Source organism: Acanthisitta chloris, unplaced genomic scaffold (assembly GCF_000695815.1).
Source record: "Acanthisitta chloris isolate BGI_N310 unplaced genomic scaffold, ASM69581v1 scaffold40948, whole genome shotgun sequence".
Taxonomy (NCBI): domain Eukaryota; kingdom Metazoa; phylum Chordata; class Aves; order Passeriformes; family Acanthisittidae; genus Acanthisitta; species Acanthisitta chloris.
The window spans coordinates 21,878-40,813 of record NW_008688428.1 but is presented as its reverse complement, the minus strand read 5'-3'; the positions used below and the strand labels follow the sequence as shown (position 1 = coordinate 40,813).

The window sequence follows — 18,936 nt, the reverse complement described above, 5'->3', positions numbered from 1 at the left end:
CAATGGAGCTGTCGAAGCCATAGCAACGTTTTTAGGTAAGTAAAAGTTCATTAGCAACTACTTCCAACGCATCCTATGCTGAAGCATCTTCAGCAATGTCTTTGGGGCCTTTCCATCCCCTGTGAGGACCAAGGTCAACAGCAACAGCCTGTGACATGTGTGTATATATTATATGTGCAAAGCACGATTTTACTGTAAACTTATCCGTGGACTCTCAAAAAATAATCTTTACAAACACACATAGATATAAAGCTTTACCTTCTTAGGGGAGTCTCATTCCAAAGTGCTTTAAGAGTTTAAGTTCAAAGCTCTGTTTAGACCATGAATTTAACTCCAATTCAGCAGTTCCATACCCTGTGGGGAATGACACCTTGCAGATTCCTCCCTCAAATACACCTTCATTTGGCTAGTTTAAGAACTAAAACAACATATTAACAGATCCACTGCTCTAAATTAATTGTCTGATTAGACAATGGATTAAAGATAATTTCAAGCCAAGTGTTCCTGAGCAAATATTCTGTGATGGCATCTGCATCCTGATCAGCGAGTTTGCCTCTGTTTGGGACACACAAAGAGAGACTGAGAGCACTGTAATTGTTTAGCCTTGAGAAAAGAAGATCTTATGAATTTGACTGAAGCTACTCCAGAACTTCTCAGACTACTGGTCTGAGCAGCATTCTCAAGAGTTTCCTTGCTTGTACACCCCCTGGCACTGGGCACCATTTCAGAGCACAAAAGGCACTCACCATACTGAGAACCTTGGACCAAAGGGGTTGGCTTGCTCTAATTTCTGATGAAGAGCACATACAACCAGCAAACGAAGCCCAATTTTTGTGATAGCCTGCCCAAAACCATGGAGTTTGCTATGCCATGTTACATTCAAACAAGGGCTTTTCTATCTGTGATGGTCAATAAGGCATGGACAAATGCAGTTCACAAGCTTTTTCAGCAGAAACTGAAAAGTCACTTTCATGGAAAGGAAGCATGAAGTGCAATAGATTTTCACTTCATGAAGACCTTTACGTGAAATACCTAAACTTATTAGGCACATATAAGCACAAAATGCTTGGTGGGATTGTTCTTCTCTTTGCTCACAGTTGTCAAAAAGATGGAGTGACCATAACAGACTGTGCACTGTTGCCTCCAGCCTTAGGCATGAGGCACTTTCCCACAGCACTTCAGTCAGTGAAAGGTCTGTAAGCCAGGAGCAAAAAACCCAGACAAACAGAAGAGTCTCATACCAGTAACAGGAAATATAAACCACGTCATCATCAAAGCCCACTGTGACTCTAACAGACTCAAGACCTCCTGGCATGATCCAGTTAAGAGTTATGCAATGGCTCTCAAGGATAACAATGTTTTAGAGTTGTAATCACTTTTTCAATTCTTAGGTTCAGCAACATCTATGGCAGTTGGATATGTCAAACTAAACTGGGATGTCTCTGGAGAACTGGCTTTGGGAATTTTCTCTGCAATGGATGCTGGTTCTCTGTTTCTCATGCACTTCACTAACAACATCTGGGCATGTTATGCTGGTTACCTTGCATTCAAAGCTTGCTATATGCTCCTCATAACAATAGCAACGTAAGTACTGTGCTAATTAAACTGATTTAAATCAGTGTCAAATTTTACTGCAAGTTTCCCTAAAAATAAATTTGTAATAGGTCATGACAGCAGCATGTTATCTCTAGCGTGTATAAAACTATGCTTCAAGTTACATGTCCTAATGGTTACCATAGTCCTCTCCAAGTAAAAAGGTTCATTGTTCTGCACTTCACTGGCCAGTGATCCATGTACAACTATTCTCCAAGTGATCAATCACTATACACTGATAATTAGCAAAACTATCCACTCAAGGTAAGTAGGATGCAAGAAAGTCAGAGAGCCAGAAAACCCAAGGAATCTCTGCCAAAATGAAGCTGTTACAGCTCAACACCCAAGTCTGAAGTGACTATCCTTTGAAGAGCCAGCTGTGCATATCAAAATTGTTCCCCTAAGTAAACTGAAACATCCTTGCTCTCCATAGCTTGGCTAACCTGTGCATTCCTTACCAGGTTTCAGATTGCTGTCAACCTGAGCATGGAGCGTTATGCTTTGATGTTTGGCTTCAACAACTTCATCGCGCTGGCGATTCAGACAATTTTAACCATTGTTGTAGTAGATTCAAGAGGTCTGGGACTGGATATCAGCACTCAGGTAAGCTACACGACTCACACAGTTCCCCATCTCTTCTCCAAAAGTGGGTTCTACTTCAAGATTAGCCTTTGGGAAGATACTAGGTCATGTGTGAGCTCAGGACAATTACTCACACGCACAAAAAGGTTCATTTAAGGTGAACCAGCATCAGCTACTACAACCTAGTTGTCTCTAGTCCTCCCAATTGTGCATTTCTGCAACAATTTTAACAATATTTTCATAGAGGGCAAAGGCCACCACCTGTTACTCTGGGTGTTTTTTTTAATGAAAAGCTTACTTTTCATAAGTCTGTTGCCCCAATACCCTAACCAGAAGCAGGAAGCAAACTGCAAGGCAATCTATGGGTCTGTTCCTGGGGTAATTCTAAGTCACATAGTTCCATTGGATGCACCCTTAAAGTTACTGTAGTTCTGAAAATTCACTCATCTTTGATTCCTCATTAAATTTCTAAATTTCAAGTTGAAACTTATATACTGAATGAGGTCCATGACTCTCAGCTTTCATCTTTTCAGAGGAGACAAAGTGCAGCACAGCTGTCCTCTTCCCTTTCTGAGGAGAGTGGAAGCACAGAACAGAATATTCTCTTCTCCTTCACAACCTCAGACTTCCTACAGTATGGAGTCAAGCAGTCAGACTTCTTGAGTCCTTTTAAGACAGAACTATTTTGGGCATGGCTGACAGGGAAGAGAAGGCAGCAGTAGAGGGACACCCCTTAAGATATTACCTAACAGCAAAAGCAGTTTTTGACTCTTCCTTCTCCTTCTTCTTCCCCACTTCCCTTTCCCAGTTTCTCATTTATGGCAGCTACTTTACAGTCATATCTGGAATTTTCCTGATCAGAAGCACATACACCATTTTCTCCATCAAATGCAGAAATACCTGTGTGGCTGATGAAAGCATTGCTCATTAACAAGAAACAAACAGAATGGTTACGAGCAGTAGTGAAGAATTCTCCATCACCTGACCAGCAAATGAGGAGAAACAAAACTCAACCAAGCACAACTGCTCCATGGTGAAGCATGGTGGTTATGAGCCTACAGCACAGAGAGCTTAGTCAAAACCAATGCATTTTGCCTCTACTTCATTGGTAGTTTAACACCAAACCCTAACTCTGAGTTAGTGATCAATACCCAAACTTGTATCAATGGTCAGTGAGCACAACAAGTACATACAGATGCCTGAACCTCAGACCAGAACTTACAGAACACAACCTTTGAAATTTCACTTCTACTGAGTGTATCAAGCAAAAGCAATTTGTCACCAACAAATATTCCTAGGGAATCCAAAGCTGCAGTTGGCCCTGGCAGCAAGATGACCCGTTGGAAAGCTTGCCACAGAGGCCTTCTGGAAAGTTAACACTTGTTCAACTGGAAGTTGTGACACACATCTTTAAAGCAACTTAATGAACAGAAATAAATGATTATTTTTTTTTCCCCAAAAGGTGCTACCTCTGTATGTTCAATGGTGGATTAGAATCATAGAATCAACTGGGTTCAAAAGACCTCCAAGGTCATAAAGTCCAACACTACCATGGTTACTAGACCATGGACATGAGACATTACTACCACGAGATATGGCAGTAATCCCACTTTGGTGTACCAATGGCCAAACACAGACAACACAGACAGGTGAAGTTACAGGACTGGAAGGAAAATATGTCATTATATGCAGATAAACAGTCACAGCTTCACTGAGTTCACACCACACTGACCTTCCCTTTGAGTGTCTGCCCTGATAAGCATATGCATTAGTTATGTCCAACAACTGCCACAACCCAGACACACTTATCTTTGGGAGCAAAGAAACCTCCCACATGAACTTATTTTTAAGCCATGGGGAGACACTATAATTGCTATACAAGGCAGTCTTAAATAATGTGACTTCAAGTTTAAATATAACTAAAGCTAATTAGGGAATGTTCTTCCACGTGTGTTGTATAATGTCCACTCTGTAGTCAGCTGGATCAGACAGCAGTCAATTCCACTCTGTTCCTTTACCACAACTTAGATATTTGTCGTTACTCAGAATTAACTGATCCAATTCATCTCATGAAGTTTAGGATCTCCAAAGTTTAACACAGAAAGTACTACCCCCCACAGGCAGGCAACAGAAGTCAAAAGCATTAGCAAAAATGTTCTTACAAGCAGAGGCCAAGCCTTTCAGATGCTCTAGAAATAAAGAGACCTAACATCCAAGCCAAGTATCTTACCTTCAAAAATCATGGTTATCTCCTCCTGAAAGCTGTTAGACTTGTATTCTCCAGGTGGTCAGAAACCTTTAAGCTTGCAGTTCATGTATTTGTGATATAGTTACATTATTTGTTGGTTCCAGTATTGAGCTTCAGCCAAGTTATCCCTGAGCTGAAACCACCATCACCAACTACTCTTACACAGTTCTGATTTTCTTGAATGTTACTACTATCACAGATTAGACCAGCCAGACATTCCCCCACCCCATAAAAAAAGCTGCCAGGGCCAACTGCAGCTTTGGATTCCCTAGGAATACCTGTTGGTGACAAATTCCATTCTAGTACAGCAGGAAACACTCCTGTAAACTAAACAAATTAAAAAGAAGACAAATTTAATATTCCACAGGAGCTCTTACTGATACATACCAGCTTTTAATGAAGAGTGCTCTTACATCTGTGGCACCTCAGCCTGCTCTTACACATGCTGTTCTCATCACAACTAAGGCTTGCTCAAAGCCTGTCAACAGTTCCCCATACTGAGTGTCTTTTGCAGCTAACCCTTTCTCAAATAACTACCCTCTACAGTGTTTCCAGTGTCCTCCATCACAGGTATTGTGTCAAGATAACCCAAACTCACCTAACACTCTCCTGTCTGACAGGTCCCTTCACTTGAGCTAGAACAGCTTCATCACAAAGATGCAAAAAAACACATTCAATTGAGGCATGTGAAAATTTTCAGCTTAACTCACCGTCAGGCCTATTGCTTTGGATACCTCAGCTGTGTACAAGACTCCCAGTGTGTACATTTTCATCCCAGAAATGTCACTGCACAGAAATAATGCTACGCAATTGTTTTTTCTAATATTTATTTTCTCACCTGCAAACTGTAGCAAAACATGATCAGCTTTATTATGCAGACAGGTATCCCTCTAACATTAGAGATTTAGGCATGTATAAATAGAAGAGCTCTTAGGAAAGGAAAACATTTTGAGAAATGAACAAACCTTCAATTGAACTTCATGACTTCCAATACCAATGGTTAAAACGATGCAGCTCATTCATTCCAAGAGATACAACAGCACCTTAAAGTGGCTGATCTATTCCCCAGTAACATTTTTCACATAACAATGTGTTAAAGTTACAAATACTGATATGCACAAATAGCTATTTTCTAAGAAAAATATGTACAGTACTGCAGCATAATGAATGTGGTATCTGCAATAACTTATTAGCCAATTTTAATATACATGATACCGCTACTTTTGACCTGCCAGTTCACAGGTTCAAGGATGTTACCACAGCCCTCTGGTTTGCACGTTATTACCTGGTGGGTGGGTTGGTTTTCTTGGTTTTGTGTGGTGGTTTTTTTTTTTCCTTTTTAAAATTTTTTTAAAGGTACACAATGCAGGCTTTTATTTTTAACTTCTTAAAGACTTCTCTTGTGTTTAAAGCTAATATCAGTGAAACAAGACAACAGTGCAAGAGGCGCAGAGATGTTATGTGACCACATAAGAGTTCTTTTGGGTAAAGTGTCTATAAGGCTATAAGAAAGGATTGGTTGATGAGCTTCCTGTTGGAAATTGTCCTGTTGGTGCACCAGCCTGGGGGAAAAGGAAAAAAGAAAAATAAAGCCAGGATTTAAGATATTTTTTTTCCATACTGCAAATCATAAAATAAGAAAACAACCTATCGGGAAATATTTCTGGTTTATATTTCAGTCTGGTTTTTGGCGCTTCTCCGAAATTGTACTCCTGTAAGAACACTGTGTACAAGTACCTCTGTTTTGGTTTGAGCTGCCTTACAAATGCCATGTCATCATAACACTGAATTGCAGTTAGGAGTCATAGAAACATGTAACTTAGGGGCTGGAAGGGACCTTACAGATCATCTAGTCCCAAGCCCTGCCCTGGGCAGGGACACCTCCTCACTAGATCAGGTTGCTCAAGGCTCATCCAACCTGGCCTTGAACACTGCCAGGGTTGGGGCAGCCACAGCCTCCCTGGGCAACCTGGGCCAGTGTCTCACCACCCTTAGAGCATCAATTTTTTTCCTAATATCTAACCTAAATTTCCCCTCCTTCAGTTTGAACCCATTACCCCTTGTCCTATCACTGCAGTTCCTAACACAGAGTCCCTCTCTGGCTCCTTGTAAGCCCTTCAGATATCGAAAAGTTGCTCTGAGGTCTCCACACAGCCTTCTCTTCTCCAGGCTGAACAGCCCCAACTCCCTCAGCCTGTCCTCATAGGGGAGATGCTCCAGTCCTCTTTGTGGCCTCCTCTGGACTTGCTCCAACAGTTCTGTGTCCTTCTCACATTGAGGACACCAGAACTGTGGGCAGTATTCCAGGTGGGTCTCACCAGAGTACAGGGGAAGAATCACCTCTTTTGACCTGCTACCCACACTCCTTGAGATTCAGCCCAGGATTCCATTGGCTTTCTGGGCTGAGCTCACATTACAGCTCATGGTGAGCTTCTCATCCACTGTCACATGATGCCTTCCCTTACTTGAAGTACGAAAACTCCCAAAATCTCTGTGTTTCTCTAAATTAAGTGTTACAGATTACACATCTTTGAACATACATAAAGTATTAACATTATCCACCAACTCACTTACCATAAAAGGGTTACTAGATACTCCAACAGCTGCAACTTGTCCAAAAGGAGTTACTACAGGCTTTGCTTGCCCAAACGCAGCAAAACTTGCTCCTTGGAAAGATAAGTGAAAAATATGAATACTAGTAAACAATCTGCAAAGAGTTCTTTGCTGCAGCTCCCAACCAAAAGTAAGTGAAACCATGAACTCCAGAATCTGCAGGACTACTTAAATATTATCAGATACATAAAGGTAAAAAAATCGTAGCTAAGCTTCTTGTTTGTTTTTAACTACTTGTAACTAATCCACTTCCAATTTCCACGTATGCATTTTTTCACTCATTTAAATTTAGAGAGAAAATACTTTCCAGTTTTCTCTTGCCTGTGTTCTGTCAAGTTAGAGAAAGTGTAATAATGTGTTGCAGACACTCCAAAACAGTCGCCCTAGCCTAAAAACTCTTTCAGCCTGGAAGTACGTGTGATTTTACGATGAGATGATGTTAAAATTTCCGTTTTGTCATTGCACAATTGCATGCAGCCAAGTCAGAAAGCTCAACCACAGAGCCAAAACAGCGTGGGAGCCCCTCATCAATGTTATTATCAAGTCCATGTAGAAATAAATCTGCACCCATTATTGCTAGCTCACAGCCAGATCATTTTCCCCATGTTTCTGTCTTAGACAAGACGATATAAAATGTGCAGACCTACCATTTGGCTGCTGAGCAAAAGCAGTCTGTTGAGGGAAAGCTGCCTGGGTTGGGAACGTGGGCTGCTGGAAGTTGCCACTATAACTAGTAGGAAGACTGTAGGAGGCAGGAGTTCCAAATCCTGCAGGCATGCTCATGGATGCAGTACCAAATGTTGCTGCTGATAGGCAAAAAATAACACTCAATTACTTGCAAGAAATCACTTTTTTTCTACAAAACAAACTACTACAATGCCATGTTAAAAGTCTCCTAATGCCTGGATGATCATACAAAACTTCGGTTCAACTTCTACAGGCGCTGAGCTGATTTCTTAGCTTAGACCATCACCGACTAGGTGCATAATTTACACTTTAAAAATGAATGGAGTCATTTAGCATTTACTAGATTCAGCACATTCAGAAATATTTTCTGAAAAGGAAATTACTTTTTCTTCTCAAGTTATCATTTACTTCCCCCAGAATTTTTCTGGTAGAAGTCTGGACACAGCAGCAGCAAGCATGTTCAGGCAGCCTAAGCCCCTCTGGTTTTCTCCTTCTGAGAAAAGCATGAAAGGATCTTCCTACTTGAAGCTGCATTCCAGGAGGTTACACTTAAAAAAACCCCAAATCAAAGGGATACATGCATCCCCTTTCTTCATCCCATCCTTAATGGCACTCTAAAGGAAATTCTCACCATGCACATTATTTGCACACAAAGTTCCTACAGCCAATCCTCTTACTGTTGAGGTAGGACTTAAAACAAGAAAAAAAAAAAGCCCAAAACTTTTCATCTGATTCTCTGCTGAACGTTTCAAGTAAGAATACACAGCTCACAGGCAATTCCACATGCCTTCAGCAAATAAATAGGAGCTCGTTAAGTGCAGAAGTGTAGTAACAAAACCATTATTCAGTCTTTTGGGAATTCTTCTTGAGAGAAGTGTATAGAAGGATTTTTGGTACAAATACAAACACCAGGTATTCTATGCTAGTTAGACAGGACTTCTCTTTTGAAATATTACAAGTTAGATTTTATGCAAGCTCAACTGTTTGAAAAAGTTAGTAAAATTCATTGAATGAATATAGCTTAGTTGAAAAATTTACCCCAAAAATATTCAAGGGCAAGACATTACATACAGAAACTGTTGACAAAGTACACAAAAAAACTAATGTACTAACACTCTTCTCAAGTCACAGTGAGCAGAGAAGCTATTCAACAGGCAAACTTGCTAAAACAGCAAACAAAAGCACAATAAAATGAGCAGTGACTTGGAATATCCCAAAAGGCATCAAACTACTCTTGGTAGAAACTTCAAGAGTCTCTCAGTGCGACCATAGAGGATTCCAATAATGGTTTTGTTTTGGTTGCTCAACAGGTTATCTATGTATGCTCTTCTCTCCCTTTGCCCAGTTGCCAAATACCCAAACCCACTCCATTTTAAACAACATGAAAGTCTTCCAAAATCCTTCGTGCAGAGAACCAGATAGCTATCAATAAGCTTTTACAAGCAAGGACAATTAGCCACAAGAAACTTGATACTAAATGTGGCCACCTACCAAAATGAGCCTGAGGAAATATGTGAGAGTGCATTGCTCCCGAGAGGCCTTATGGAAGCCACAAAGAGACCAGACAATGTCAAATCATTTATACACTCTTGAACAGTCATTTCTTACTTATATAGATATATATAGAGAGAAATATATACATGTATATGTACCAAACAATTCATCCAAAGAATGACAGGCAATCGATTAAGCTAGGAAAACTATTAGAAAGAAACACTACAAATTTCCCATGTAATAAATAGCAAAGTTCATGCAGGAAGAAAGAGCAAAAGGATAAACTACAAGTTCACACCTTCCACCAAAAGGGGTCGAATGTTATCTTTATTTGTAGACATTATCTCTGCCACCTAGTACATAACATCAAGAGAACTGCCAAAGGGTTGGGACCTCAGCAAGCCTAGGACAGCAGTTTGGAAGGTGGGAGGATAGAGTTGCCACATTCAAATCCATTTCTCTAAAGAGGCTACAAATGCTTAATGATGATCCAAAACAACACAGTTAAAAATGAGATCAAAGTAAGGAAAAAGATATTTTGAGCATTAAGTATCTGAACAAGTTTAAGTGAAAAATATCTCAAAAGGGACTGAAAACAGAATTCATTTTAGCAGAAGACACGAAATGTATCGATTCAGATTTAGCTCAGTCAGATCAGTTTAACTCAGCCTACCTAAACCATTGAGCAAAGCACAACCCAAAGGCAAACTGCACACACCAGCTGATTTACATCTCTGGAAGTCCAGATAATAAATAAAACTTAGCAGTGCCTCTGGAGAGGAAAATTTGCATAACCTAGCAGCCATCTAAACCCAAGTTCAGTGCTTTAAAGCAGCAACAATTTGCTGCTATAAAAAGTGACTAAGTTTTTGCCAATGGAATTGTGATTCTACTGAATCCTCCCCCAGAAAACTGATGAAAATGAGTGTAAAGATGAAACATATGCTTTACAAAAGAGAAGGAGTAAGGGGACTGAGGAAGAACTAACAGCCCAAGAGCCTTGTCCTTCCTGGTTCCAGCTCCAGCTCTGTGGTTGTGAGAGCTGCTAGCACTTTGAAATAAATAAATTCAAACCAGGAGTGTACCAGCCTAGCTGCCAGGACTTTCAGGACCCCTGAGTTCAAGGCAAACCACTATAAAACATGCTTCAAAGCCAAGGTTAGAGTCTTGGGAGGTACCCAAGTAGTACTACAAACAGGCAGAGCTCAAACAGATCATTTAGACATTTTTCATGGCCACCACTTGAAGTCCTAGGATTGGGTCTCAACACTGAGCAAACACACAGCATGTCAAAATAGACTACAGACAGATAATACAGGAAATCTTTTAAAGAACAAATTACACAGGCACAAAAAAAAAAGAATCAATGAAATTCTAGAAAGAAAAAAGTTTCTCAATCACTTAGGGTGTTTTCCTAACCTGTTGCTCCTCGGCTATTGGTCTGGAATGGATTTGTTGAAGGTGCCACTGGGGCAACAGGGGCAGCTACAAATGGATTTGTGGAAGGTGTTGCTGAAAGATGAAAAACATTAAGTCAGTCTTTACAAAACAGCCCATCTGACTTCACATGAAGTTTAGACAAAGACACAAATATCTAAAATGACATAAAAAATTAGTAATTTATAATGAGATGCATTTCAAATTAAGTATTTTAACAACAGTACTTTTTTGGCATCAATAATAGTCACCTCCATATTAGCAGTGTCAAAATACAGCACTGTCAACTCCAAATCAACAGGGTGTTTGCTTACAGCCCATCAAGGGTGTTAGTGACACTCACCTCCAAATGGAGCAGGCACACTTGAAGATGCAGGTTGTGTCTGTGCAGTGGCAGCCACAGGGACTGTTCCAAAAGCATTGCTGGAAATCATTCAGACAATTCACTCAGTGAAGTCAGAACTGCTTGTTTCACAATTGAATACAATGTACAATTACTGCTGCCACGTAAAAGAAAGGGAATGAATACCTCTGTGCAGCTTGCAGACTGCACTGTAACTCACTGATGCTGGGAACTGAGCCCCTGGTGCTCACAGGGTCAAAGACTCTCACTAGTGCTGAGCACTGAAAAATCATCTCCACCAGCAGCAGGAGGAGGAATATTGAGCAAAGGCCATTAGGGGCACTTGCAATACCAAACAGCTAACAAGCATTTGGTATTTCTTACTTTAATGATCTCAAAAAGAAGTGGGTGGCACCATCTACAATAAAAATACCTGGTTTTTTTTTTCAGGGATGATTTTGAGTATGGATGCAAGAATTCTGTAAAGTGCTACCAGCTAACAGGCTTAGCACGTAATGACAAACATGCAGAGAACATTCTGCTGACAGTATTCTTAATTTTATCTTACATCACCTTATCAGTCAGTACTGCTGGTAATTAAAACAAAGGCTGCAGTTTCAATAGTACCTCCAAACTCAACACTTCCCCATTTAGATGAGAAACAAAACCAGAGTTGAGAAACAACTTGGAGCTGCTTTTCTGCACATTGCTGAAGTCAATGTAGAAAGTCAGCAACTTGTCCCAAAGTACCTGCTAACGTTACTGGTGGAAGTATAGGCGTTACTAGAGGTGGCTGTGGAGCTGAACACACTGTCTAACTCTGCCAGAGCTGCATACTTGTCTGAAGATGCACTTGACTGATTTGGGGCTGACAACGCAGGACCTGCTGATGCTGACACTACTGTACTGAAGCCACTTCCTTGCTCACTCCCACCTAGAAAGAAATAAACCAGATTCAAAGCAATGAAGATGGTTTCACTTTCCATCCTGCTGACAGAACTAAATCAATCTTGATGGACAGCTTCAGACTTACAAATTAAATATGCTCTAAGGGATACAGGAAAAAGTGTTGAACAAGCCATTAGCTATTAGCAAAATGTCATGCTTCTATAGATACTCTGCAGCTCCAAAGAGCATCTGGTTTCCCTGGAAAAATAATCCATCATAATCTACTAGAAAATTTAAAACACCTATCCTCAAATAATCCATTTCAGAGCAAAGCTCTGTGTTACAAATCAACACAGGTTTTTATACACCAGTTGAGAAGAACTACATTTGAGTAACAGAGTAAGTAGCTTTTTCTCCTTAAAATCAACTAAATCCAAGTATCACTGCTCCTATTCAAAAAAAAACCCCAAAACTACAGCCAAATCTTATTGTGGCAGAGAGACAGGAAAGCTACTCTGGCAGCTCTCTGCAACTGCAGCTTTCCATTCAGGGGCCTTCACTGTAGAGTTTAGCCCAAATATAAGACACATATTTATATGTTCATATCTTTTCATTACTGCAGTAATGATTATTCAGATATTTCAATTTGGAACTCTTCATCTTAATGAAGCAGGTTTCCAAAAAGCAGTGGCATGATGACATCCTTTTGGAATGATGTCAGTCTTAAAATTTACACCTTGCACATAAAGAGTACACACACTGATGTGCAAATTCTCCTGGTCACTCCGAGAAATAAAGTCACTCTTTTGACAAGCATAGCCATCCTTGTGGTCACTGTACACATACAGAATAAGCATGTCAAAGGATAAAGTTTAATACCTTGCCCTGCACTGAAGATATTATCTAAATTAGCAAGAGCTGCGTATTTGTCAGCTGACTGGAGATTCAGTTTATTCACTGCAGCTTTACTGGCTGCAGGTGCTGTGGCGTTGCTCTGAGAAGCATTGAAGGCTCCAAAGTCAGCACTGGAGGATTTGGGGAAGTTATCAAAGTGAGCAAAGTTAGCATTCACTGATCCAGCACTTCCACCTGTAACAAATTTAAGTTAAACATGATCAATGCTCCAAAGTTAAAGTCAGTCTCTCCACCTATAACTGATGGCACAATAACCCCTTCCTCCTGGTTATGTGAGGCAATGTTTCCCCACCCCATCCCACACACTTCAGACCCTTTTCCACTTCCTCCAAAGTTCACTGGGTCATCAGGAAAAAAAAAAAAGTATTTTTAAAATTTATTTTTCAGCCTGCAGATCAGGGACAAAACCCCCAAACTTCAACAGCTTAAATCACAGTCACAATTTGACCTTGAAAACTGTATGTTATTTCTTAGCTGTTAAAAGTCATTTCAACCATAATATTTTACTAGAAAAAGAAGTATTTGTCACAACCTTTAATAGTCAAAATACAAAAGCTTCATTTTCCTGCCACATGTGCTAATGAATAGCTACAATTTGCATTTCCTTAATGGTTCAATGTTTAACCATTTCAGATGTCAGTCATCATTCTAAGCAAAAAACCAGTGCCTAGAAATTCAAAAGGAGCATGATTTCATGCCAAGGTTTAGAGAGAGTTTGATTCTCTGTTCTCCAGAGTTTTAGACTGCATCCAATCAGAAAAGAGGTGAGGGGGAAGACACAACACAGCTCTTCTACCAAGTCTCCACTGATGTCAGAGATACACAGATCAATTTTAGAAAGCTGATATGGGTCCACACAACTGAACTTCAGATCAGATATGAAACCATGAGCTTCCATCTCTTCAGTGTCCTGACAATTTAATCTAGGCAGGTCACGGACTTTAATTTAACCAAGTTGTTCCATTGTTTTAGAGCAGTTGGTTGATGATTCCACTCACACTACAGAACACACAACTTTCTAACAGCATAATCAACAAGGTAAAACATATGCGACAGTAGGAATGGAAGTGCTATAACTACGATGGCATAAAATGAAGCAAGCTGAGTTTTCCACTGTGTGGAACTTACTGTGTACAGCCTGGAGAGGAAAAGCTGAAGTAAATTCACCAAAACTGCAGCTAGATGAAAGCGTTCTGAACGCTGGACAGCCAGAAATTGTGTGTGGGTTAAAGTTAACATAAGGAGGGAGAAAGAAAATTTGGAAAAAAAAGTTTAAAACAACACCACACTCAAAAGAAAAAAGAAAAAAAAAAAGGAAAAGAAAGTCAGTCAGCCAAAGATCTAGACAAACAGCAAGTGTAAGCTCAAGCAGAAGTTCTAAAGCATGGTCAAATTAAAGGAAAGCAAAATAAATCTTAGCAATAGGCTCTACACGTGAAGTCAGACAGACTGAAGTATGTGCACATGCCACACATATGCATAGACACACACTTGTTTGGTCCTGTGATATGCTTTTGGGTCTACTGAAACACTTGTCTTCAGAGATAAAGAGTCAATCCAGTAAGTATCCAAAGCAGTATGGCTTACTCTTTTCATCGTTAGTTTTTTCAGGTGTAGAGCTAACAAACACACAGTGCCATAAAATCAGACTTCTGAGTAGCATTAGGGGAAAAAAAATTAAAAAAATATATATAAAAAAAAAAAATCAAATAAAATCAACACCAAACAGAAGGAATTCATTTTGAGTTTCCCCAGAGCTTCAGATGGCTTGATTGCATTAAAGCAGGCAGACGCAAGAACAACTCAACTTCAGTACCTTCCAACATTAAGGTAAGGATTAATTCAATGAAGTATTAATCAAAAGTGCTACAAGTTCTACCTGTATTTTGGGGCTGAAAAGGAGACTGACTTGCTGTGGGGAAACCTCCAAAATTACTCGAGCCACTAGACTGTCCAAATGCATCAAAGTTTGCAAAACCTGCATTTGCAGAGTTCTGCGCTGTAAATCGCAAAGGAACAAAACATGTTAATGGATATGGGAAATAAACACAAAAACAGATGTATTAACTGAATACATGGTCATGACAACCTCCAAGGGTTACGTCCTACCCTGTGCTTTCTTTGTACACGCACAAAATTACACATGATACTCTGCAGTTGAAAGTTGTCCTGGAACAAGCTTTCACAAATCACCTCCGCAGAGCTGCACCAGCTCATGCTGCTTCTGTCCTCCTCTCACAACTGCAGGACCTGATGAAGTCCACTTCAGCTTAACCCTAGAGTGTCTGCAGTGCTGGCTGCTCAGGGAAAAACAGCCAGAAAGTACAGAACACCAGATTTATACCTGTGGAAGCCAAGCCAGGTACCATTCTAAATGCTGGTTTCCAAAACCAGAATTTGTGGCCTGACTGAGCATGTCTTTAGGAATAAAAGTTAGAAGGTTATTTCTCTAAGACACTGACAATGCAAAATTCTTCATATCCAAAGTGCTTCTTCCTTAGGTGAATTTAGTTTGGCACCACTTGAATAGTTTTGGCGAGGCTTATAAATACTTTTCACTGGAAAATTCAGTCTTTAAAAAAATGAAACCAGAGTACAGAAATACAGAAAGTCAACACCCATGTCAAGAAGATAGCATTCATAGAGTGTATCCACAAAATAAAATCCAAGGAAATTTCCAAGAGAATTTCAGTTTTCGCCTTCCTTTCAGGCCATACTATACGAGAAAATAGAAGTTAACATTAATCTAATTTCAAACAGCTGCACATTCAGGCACCTATAGATTCAACAGGACTTACATGCCTGACTGATAAGCTCCACAGAAACCCTTAAACAATGTAATAAGCAAGAAGTAAGGGAAAAAATGTCTTATCAAATGCAAACCAAACTTCTTTACATAGGTAACTTGAGTTACTACCTAAAGAAAGCCCACAAAGCACCTTCTGGAAAAACAGATGACAATGTATTATATTTTTAAGTCAGAATTTGGAGGGATTTTTGCAGATTAAGTACATACAAAAAGAACAGATTGTGCTGATGCTTAAGTACTGTCACCTAATAGTCAGATAAATAAAAAGATGCATTATTTCACTTAATCTCTATTTAAAAAGCATCTGCACTATAGATTTGTAAACTAAAAGGACATTTTTACATAAACTACTACATTTCACAGTGCTGTCAATATAACTGAAGGTGCATTTCCCTTCACAGGGGACACTGGGGGAGAGGGGGAGGTTTGCCTGCACTTCACATAGAACGTGTGCATTAGGTTTACAGGGCATGGTTTGGTATCAGAGAGCAGCAGGGGTGGTCCCTGTGGGACCAGATTAGAAGCTGCCCTTATTTCTGAGAGCCAGCTCAAAAACAGACCTGCCTCTCCCAAAGCTGAGCCCATCAGCAATGCTGGTGGCACCCCTGCTGTAATGTGTTTCAGAAAGGTTAACAGACACTGTGCAGCAGCAGTGAGAGAGAGGAGTGAGAAAAATGCGGGAGAAAATACTGCAGACACCAAGGTCAGCTAAGAGGGAGAGGAAGGACATACTCCAGGCACTGGAGAAGATTCCCCCATGGCCCATGGAGAAGACCCTGGTGAAGAAGGCTGTCTCTCTGCAGTCTACACAGGACCATGGTGTGACAGACATCCACACTGCAGCCTATGGAGGACCCCACCCCAGAGCAGGTAGAGGGGAAGCTGGAGCTGTGGAAAGCCAAAGCTGGAACAGGCTCCTGGCAGGAGCTGTGCCTGATGGAAAGGAGCTCACACTGAAGCAAGAGCTGTAACTGCCCAGAGGACAGTACCCTACGGAAAGGACAATGTAAGGTCAGTTCTTGAAGAGCTGAAACCCATGGAAAGGGCTCACTTTGAAAGAAGATTGTGAAGGACCATATCCCACTGCAGGGGAGGGACCCCACAGTGGAGCAGGGGAAAAGCATGAGGACCAAGCCCTGATGGAGATAAGTATTATGGACTGACTGGAACCCCCATGCCCCATCCCCAGGGAGAGGAGCTAGGATGCTCAGGGGTGAAAATAAGCTTGGAAAGAAGGGCTAAAGATGGTTTTCATTTTTTACTATCCTACTCTATTATTAATTGTCAATAACCTAAGTGAATCTTCCCCAAGTCAAGTCTGTTTTGCCCGTGACAGTAACTTTCTCCTGACTTTTTGCTATTTTCTCCCCATCATCCTGCTGGGGAGGGGAGTAAGCACTCAGCCTGGCAGGCACCCACCCCAGCATGAGACTCAACAAGGGGGGAAAAAAATAAATTAAGAAAAATCAAAGAGAAATAAAGATTGTGGGAAAGTTCTGTCCTAAAAGTTTCACCTTTGAGGTGTGCAAGGAGAAATAAGTTGTCACAAACAAATGAAAAATTACTTCTATTATTGTATCATCTGTATTGGTTCAAACAGCATTTTACAACCTCCAACTCCAAACTCCACAGTTTGAGTTGTTCTGGGTTTTAAACCAGTAGCTTTTTAAAAGGAATAGGTTAGGAATTCAACAACTGCACCTTGCTTTAAAAGGAAAAGTGATGCTTTCATCCAGATGCATCAATTGGACAGAAGATACTGAGACACTGATGTTTAGTTGACCAAATAGGATTAAGCACATAAATGTCACTCGTAGAATTATGGCAAAATTATTCATATTAACCACTCACACAAAACAATACTATGGCAAGAATCTTAAATGAACTGGACAATATGTAGATTGGCAATTCCAAAATTCAGTTCTCCGTGCAAAAACCCCAAGAACAATCCTAAGTAAGTGAAGACACTGCAGTGGATTGCAGATTGGCATGGATTTACAACTGCTGTTGAGACTGCAGATCCAGAAGGCAGTACAGAAGCCAGTTGGCTGAAGCTAGCTCGAGTGTGACAGCACTGGTCATGGCACAGCTTGCTGCCCCTACAATCTTTGCACAGTTTCTTCTGTGAGGTTTGCACTACCTGGGGCACAATAAAGGCATGAAACACTGCAAAACAACTAAAGTCCACATATATCTCATGACAAAGTCGAAAACAATACTCTAGAAAACAACTATATCATACTACTTCATTTCTTCTAGCTAAAGCCTCTTTAGCCTCTTCTAGCTAAAGCCACATTAGCTGTGCTAGAGCTGTGCTGTGTCACTAGGCCTTTTGAAGGTCTTTTGTGCAGGTCTTATATTCCACTGGTTTATAGGAAACCTACACGCCAAAAATTTGGATGTTTGTCACCTATTACCAGTCTGTAAGCTACAAACAGAAGTACCATGTACCATCATCAAAATCTCATCATCTTGCAGAAATTATGGAACTCTAAATCAAATACAGTCAGCACATTTCTCCTTCAAGATGCAACAGTGTCCTGAGCCAGGTCAGTACCCTAAAAAACTTGGAAAACAGGAACCTACCAGAAGTGGTAGTTTTTGCATAAGTCTCAAGATTTACACCTACACTTTACAGATCACAGCACAAGTTTGTTAAAATTTTCCTCTCAGCTGTTCCACTCAATTGTGCTTTAATGACAAAACCAGTAACTTATACTGGAAGATCTTAAGCTTGCTGGTGCAGTTTACTGATTGCTTTAGTTAACCACAGTGTACATGAAGGGAAAAAGAAAAGTTCATCTTATAGGTATAGCTAAAACCAAGCCCCGAAACAAGAACACCGGGCCATAAACTCTGAGAAAGTAGTGCTGGACAAAGTGCAAATTCTTGCATTCTCTGCTGCAGTGTGTAATTACTAACAAAAATTACATATTGATACAGCTCCTTAATGAGCATTTCAGACTCATTTTTGCCAAAGCTGGCAGACTGATCAACCCTCCTTGTGTTCCAAAGGGAAGAGTCTGTAAGATTTTGTTATTTGTTTAGCTAGCACTACCCTGTGGTTACTGCACACGCAACAAGCCTTAAGCATTTTACCCTAGCAAGTCAGAAAACAACTTCAGCCCACATGTCTGCAATACACATTCAGCTATTGCACACTCACAGTCAGGTTTTTTGTCTTTTAGAAACTGATTTAATAGCCCTGAAACTGTTTTGGGTTCTAAAACTTATGGAAAGGAGTCATGGGAATTATCACAACAATTAGTGAAACAAACAACTCATCACTACCAAGCATTCCTCTCAATTCGGATTTTTGTCTTTCCA

The 18,936-nt window shown here is 40.3% G+C and overlaps 2 protein-coding genes across 2 annotated transcripts in view; one reads left to right on the top strand and one right to left on the bottom strand.

Annotated features, from left to right (window-relative positions):
* Positions 1 to 4: 4 nt before the first annotated feature.
* On the top strand, positions 5 to 3,106 carry LOC103808220 (thiamine transporter 2-like; the record flags this gene model as incomplete). Its single annotated transcript, XM_009080988.1, has 4 exons — positions 5 to 35; positions 1,392 to 1,584; positions 2,055 to 2,196; positions 2,984 to 3,106. Coding segments are annotated over 4 exons (489 nt in total), but the record flags the coding sequence as incomplete, so codon positions are not given.
* A 2,127-nt stretch (positions 3,107 to 5,233) lies between these two features.
* AGFG1 (ArfGAP with FG repeats 1) overlaps positions 5,234 to 18,936 on the bottom strand; it is a 27,017-nt gene continuing 13,314 nt past the window's right edge. Inside the window, exons 5-13 of the mRNA XM_009080986.1 lie at positions 14,680 to 14,799; positions 12,765 to 12,974; positions 11,748 to 11,931; positions 10,998 to 11,077; positions 10,637 to 10,729; positions 9,215 to 9,262; positions 7,684 to 7,842; positions 6,998 to 7,089; positions 5,234 to 5,985 (exon numbers count right to left, since the gene is read on the bottom strand). Coding sequence (XP_009079234.1) covers positions 5,926 to 5,985; positions 6,998 to 7,089; positions 7,684 to 7,842; positions 9,215 to 9,262; positions 10,637 to 10,729; positions 10,998 to 11,077; positions 11,748 to 11,931; positions 12,765 to 12,974; positions 14,680 to 14,799 — 1,046 coding nt within the window. The 3' untranslated portion in view covers positions 5,234 to 5,925. The remainder of the gene's footprint in view (positions 5,986 to 6,997; positions 7,090 to 7,683; positions 7,843 to 9,214; positions 9,263 to 10,636; positions 10,730 to 10,997; positions 11,078 to 11,747; positions 11,932 to 12,764; positions 12,975 to 14,679; positions 14,800 to 18,936) is intronic.